This window comes from Microcebus murinus, chromosome 20 (genome assembly GCF_040939455.1).
Source record: "Microcebus murinus isolate Inina chromosome 20, M.murinus_Inina_mat1.0, whole genome shotgun sequence".
Taxonomy (NCBI): domain Eukaryota; kingdom Metazoa; phylum Chordata; class Mammalia; order Primates; family Cheirogaleidae; genus Microcebus; species Microcebus murinus.
The window spans coordinates 44080985-44085312 of record NC_134123.1 but is presented as its reverse complement, the minus strand read 5'-3'; the positions used below and the strand labels follow the sequence as shown (position 1 = coordinate 44085312).

Below are 4328 nucleotides of genomic sequence, written 5' to 3'. Positions count from 1 at the left end.
AAAAGTATAGTGAATGGATGGAATCTACTGTATGATAAAAATGCTACAAACACATAATATGCCGAAATAAAAAAAAAATGCTACAAACACCATTTAGTTGCTGTCAATAAGAAATTTACTTGTTTTAAAACAATCCAAATGCTGGCATTGTCCAGAAAAATTTAACAGGTTTATTTATAATTGTTATAAAGTTGAACTGCTGAAACTTGTTCACTGAAACATTTGACTTGCATTAATGCTTCACATCCTGCATTTATTTTAAAAAGTCACACACAAATAAAAGTGGAAAAACTGCCAATACCTGATTTCTGTCCCCTATTTTTCCACTTGAAATCATATACTTAGGTACCTTTTGACCCCATGGGGGGAAAAAAAAAGCTAATGTTCAGAACTACCAATAAAAGGAGGAAGAGAATCTTTTTTTTTTTGTGAATGAAATGTTTTCACATCATAGTGGATTCTTATGGAACACATTTTGTATTCCTGCTTGAGCCCAGGCGGCTGAGGTTGCCATGAGCTAGGCTGACGCCATGGCACTCACTCTAGCCTGGGCAACAACGTGAGACTCTCTCTCAAAAAATTAAATGAACGCATGCATGAATACATGAATGAATGAATGAATGAATGAATAACTAAATAAACAAACAAACAAACAAATAAATAAATAAATAAATAAAAGTATGTTAAAAAATACATAGAGGGAGGGTTCTCCCCTTTAGCCATTATTGTGGTTAATCATTTCACTGGTCTCAGCTTGGCCAAAAACAAGGCCTGTGGGACTGGGGACCGCTCGCTCGGGAGTTTTAAGAAAAGATTTAACTCAACTTGGGGATAGAGGCCACACTACAAGTTTCCAAAATCAGGGGGTGGGGGGGAAGTTTTAAAAGCACACAAAATCTTTCTGTCCTTTATTTTTTTTTCCCTCTCTCTAAACCATTCCCTTTATTACACTGTGAAATTCATGATGTTAAATAGTTGTGCCTGGGATGAACTTTGCGGTTGGCTATGTTAAGTAGGAAGGGTTTTTTTTTTTTTTTTCTTTTAGCATTTGTTGAATTTATTCAGCATAACCACAGAGGCATTGTCTTGATGCTGTCACACACAGACACAAACACAGATACGATACAATATCCATATTTAGCCCAAGTGCATTCCTTCTGAGGCTCATTCATATGTCTTCATATGCCACAGCCCATCATTTAAATAATGGATATTTTCAATGCCAATTCCTTTGGTGATTTTCTCAATATCTTCTGCAGACATCTTCATGACTCCAACACATAGAGCATGCTGTGTTCCTTCTGCCATGGCAGCCACAATGGTGTCTACTGCAGCAGGGTCAAGCTTAGCTCCAGGAGAAGTTAAGCCTGGGCACATGATATTTGCTCCGCTGAGTATAAATTTGATGGCTCCTTTATCAACCTGCTGGTGTGGCAGGATAAAAGGACATTTGTGAAGTAACCTTAGGGTTGGGTAAAAAGGCCCCTGTAATTGTCTAAAAAATAGTAATTCTCCATTTACTGTAAGGATTTCTATATGTTCATGGCATCGGACTATTTTGACAGGATCTTTCTTAGGCATGATTTGATGAAGCCATGGTTCAATACCTGGAAATTGCTCTATTAATTGGTTCTTAATACCCTTAATAACTGAAGTTTTCAACTGGATGCAGTTGGACACATTTTCCTTTTCATCAAATTTCTTGAACATGATCCAAGGTGAAGGGGGCAACGATAGGGAAGGGCCCGGAATGGGAAAGAAATTGAATTAGTAAGGGTCCGGCAGATCCCCTTACACGAGGAAGGCCGGCACTGACAGTCGGAGCTGTTGTCCAGGAAGGGTGTTTTATATGTTTCCACGACATCATAAAAAATTCAGCAGACTCATCTAGGATCATTAGGGAAATGAATGATTTTCCTCTCCTCAATGTGGAGCTACCACAACAAGCTGCAGGAGGACCGTCCTGGACACCTATCCACTGGCAGAGGCCCCAAGGGAATGTGTGGCTCACCCTATTCATTTAGAAATGTATACCTTAGAATCAATAAAATTTTCCCCACCCTGGTTACTGTAGTCAAGTCCCTTCAATCCGATCGCTAAGTCCATTCGGCCTCAGTCCACGACCAAGGAAGGCCCACTCTGTGAGACCAAAGAGCGCGGTGCCCAAAAGGAATAAGCACAGGCACCCACGTGCACGCACACAGAGACAGGGTCGAATACACCGTGTTCACAGTCTTTCTGACTCAGGGAAAGTGGAAAATGATTTGGAACCGTCACGATCAACTTTGCATTCCTTCCAGGACAGGAAAATTCACAGTAAGAGAAAATACATTGTTCTCGGCCTATGATAAAAAGCCACAAGTTGTTGTAGAATTCATTCTGTGATTTAAATTTTTAAACGATTAGGCAGAATCTTATTGGCTCAAAGAAAAAATAAATAACTAAATAAATAAAATAAAAAAAATAAAATTTTAAACGATATTCCATAAACATAAAAAAAAACAAAAAACCAAGATAAAACAGAAAGAAGGAAAAGAAAAAAGAAAAAACCTGGGCAGAGGGCTACTGTGAGGGAGGGGAGGCAGGGAGGGAGTGGCAGGAGGGGCGCCTCCAGGGGACAACAGAGTGGGTGGGGTGGACAGAGACCCGCTGGAGGCTAGAGCCGCCTCAGGGCTGGCAGGCCCAGGAAGAACCATGTTCTACACTGCAGGAGATTTGAGAGCCGACCTCCACAGCTGGGGTGGGGGTGGGGTCCCCTCTTAAGCTCCCAACATGGCCTGACTTTACCCATCACCATGTGTGATCAAAGTGGCGACTAGGTGACACCTAACTACCGCTGCCAGTGTCAGCCAGACAAGAAGACACACTGTGACAGGGCTCACAGCGATTTTTGTTGTTGTTGTTGTAAAGCTTGCTTCCATTTTCCACCTAGGTCTACAGGTATACCCTTTAAATGAATGCTTGTATTAAGGAAACAGGAAGTATTTTTTTTCAGTCATTTATCTGGTTCTCAATCCTCATTATTTATCATCTCCCCCCTATACACACACACACAGACACACACACACAGGTTGGTTCATCTCTGCAGAAAAGCTGCTGGAGATTGTTTATCCACCGAATGCTTTCTGTTGACAGTATCTAAGATGACAAGGAGTACCACGCATACTGCTCTAAGATTAAAATTGCATCTACCAGTATGATCATATTTTACTTCTTGTGTGGCTTTAGTGGATTTCATAAAAGCTTATCTTGACTTCCACAATGGAGACGAGTGGGTTTCCCTTGTGTTTGTGTAGTTCTGTAAGGCTGGTGCCTCCCTAGAAGCGATCATCTTCCTAAGTAGGATGTATCCCAGGAACTTGGGAAAGTTGCAAAGAGTGACTTGTCCACGACCCTTACATTAAAGGATGTATGCGAATCTGTGACTCTAAGGGGTCGGTATCTGACCAGAAAGCATTGCCAGAGGAGGAGACGTTTCATTCCTTTCCCTAAATTTTACCTGTCCATAGCAGATGTCTCTGTTTCCCTAGGATGTGGTATTTTTCTTCACAAGCAGTTTGAATGGCTCCATGTGCCTCTAGAATGACTGCAAAGCACAGACTCCACGATCTGCACCCGTTGGCTCTGTGTATCCAAGCACAGCCTCCAGGGCTCTCCTCTGTGGGGCATATACTGTCAGAGGTGGCACAGTATGGTTGGTAGGGGGACATGCTTTATTGGGAAAACTGAGAGTTTGAACCCCAGCGTTTTATTTGTTAGCAAGGTGAACTTTGTCAATTCACATGGCCCTGCTGAGGCATAGTCGCCTAAAGGGTAGGAAATGCAATGGATACATTCATCTCTCTCTCTCTCTCTCTCTCTCTCTCTCTCTATATATATATATATATATATATATATATATATATACACACACACATATATATATCTGCTATAGACAGAATAAAAGAGATAAGCAGAGAGGGAGAAATAAAAATTTCTCTCAGTCCCAGCACACCTGTAATCCTAGCTGTCTGGGAGGCTGAGGCAGGAGGATTGCTCGAGGTCAGGAGTTCAAACCAGCCTGAGCAAGAGCAAGACACTATCTCTACTAAAAATAGAAAGAAATTAATTGGCCAAGTAATATATATAGAAAGAAAAATTAGCCAGGCATGGTGGCGCATGGCTGTAGTCCCAGCTACTTGGGAGGCTGAGGCAGGAGGATCGTTTGAGCCCAGGCGGTTGAGGTTGCCATGAGCTAGGCTGAGGCCATGGCACTCACTGTAGCCTGGGCAACAAAGTGAGACTCTGTCTCAAAAAATTAAATGAATACATGCATGAATGCATGAATG

The 4328-nt window shown here is 41.8% G+C and overlaps 1 protein-coding gene across 1 annotated transcript; it reads right to left on the bottom strand.

The window, feature by feature from the left end:
- Nucleotides 1-1028: 1028 nt before the first annotated feature.
- Nucleotides 1029-1826, bottom strand: LOC142862575 (malignant T-cell-amplified sequence 1-like). The gene has a single exon (XM_075995567.1). It carries the CDS (start codon nt 1708-1710, stop codon nt 1165-1167), a length of 546 nt encoding a protein of 181 aa, XP_075851682.1. The 5' UTR covers nt 1711-1826; the 3' UTR covers nt 1029-1164.
- Between the last annotated feature and the right edge of the window lie 2502 nt (nt 1827-4328).

Bases quoted from the DNA above. Each gene is read 5' to 3' on its own strand.
- LOC142862575 (XM_075995567.1), bottom strand. From the start codon at position 1,710: ATGTTCAAGAAATTTGATGAAAAGGAAAATGTGTCCAACTGCATCCAG.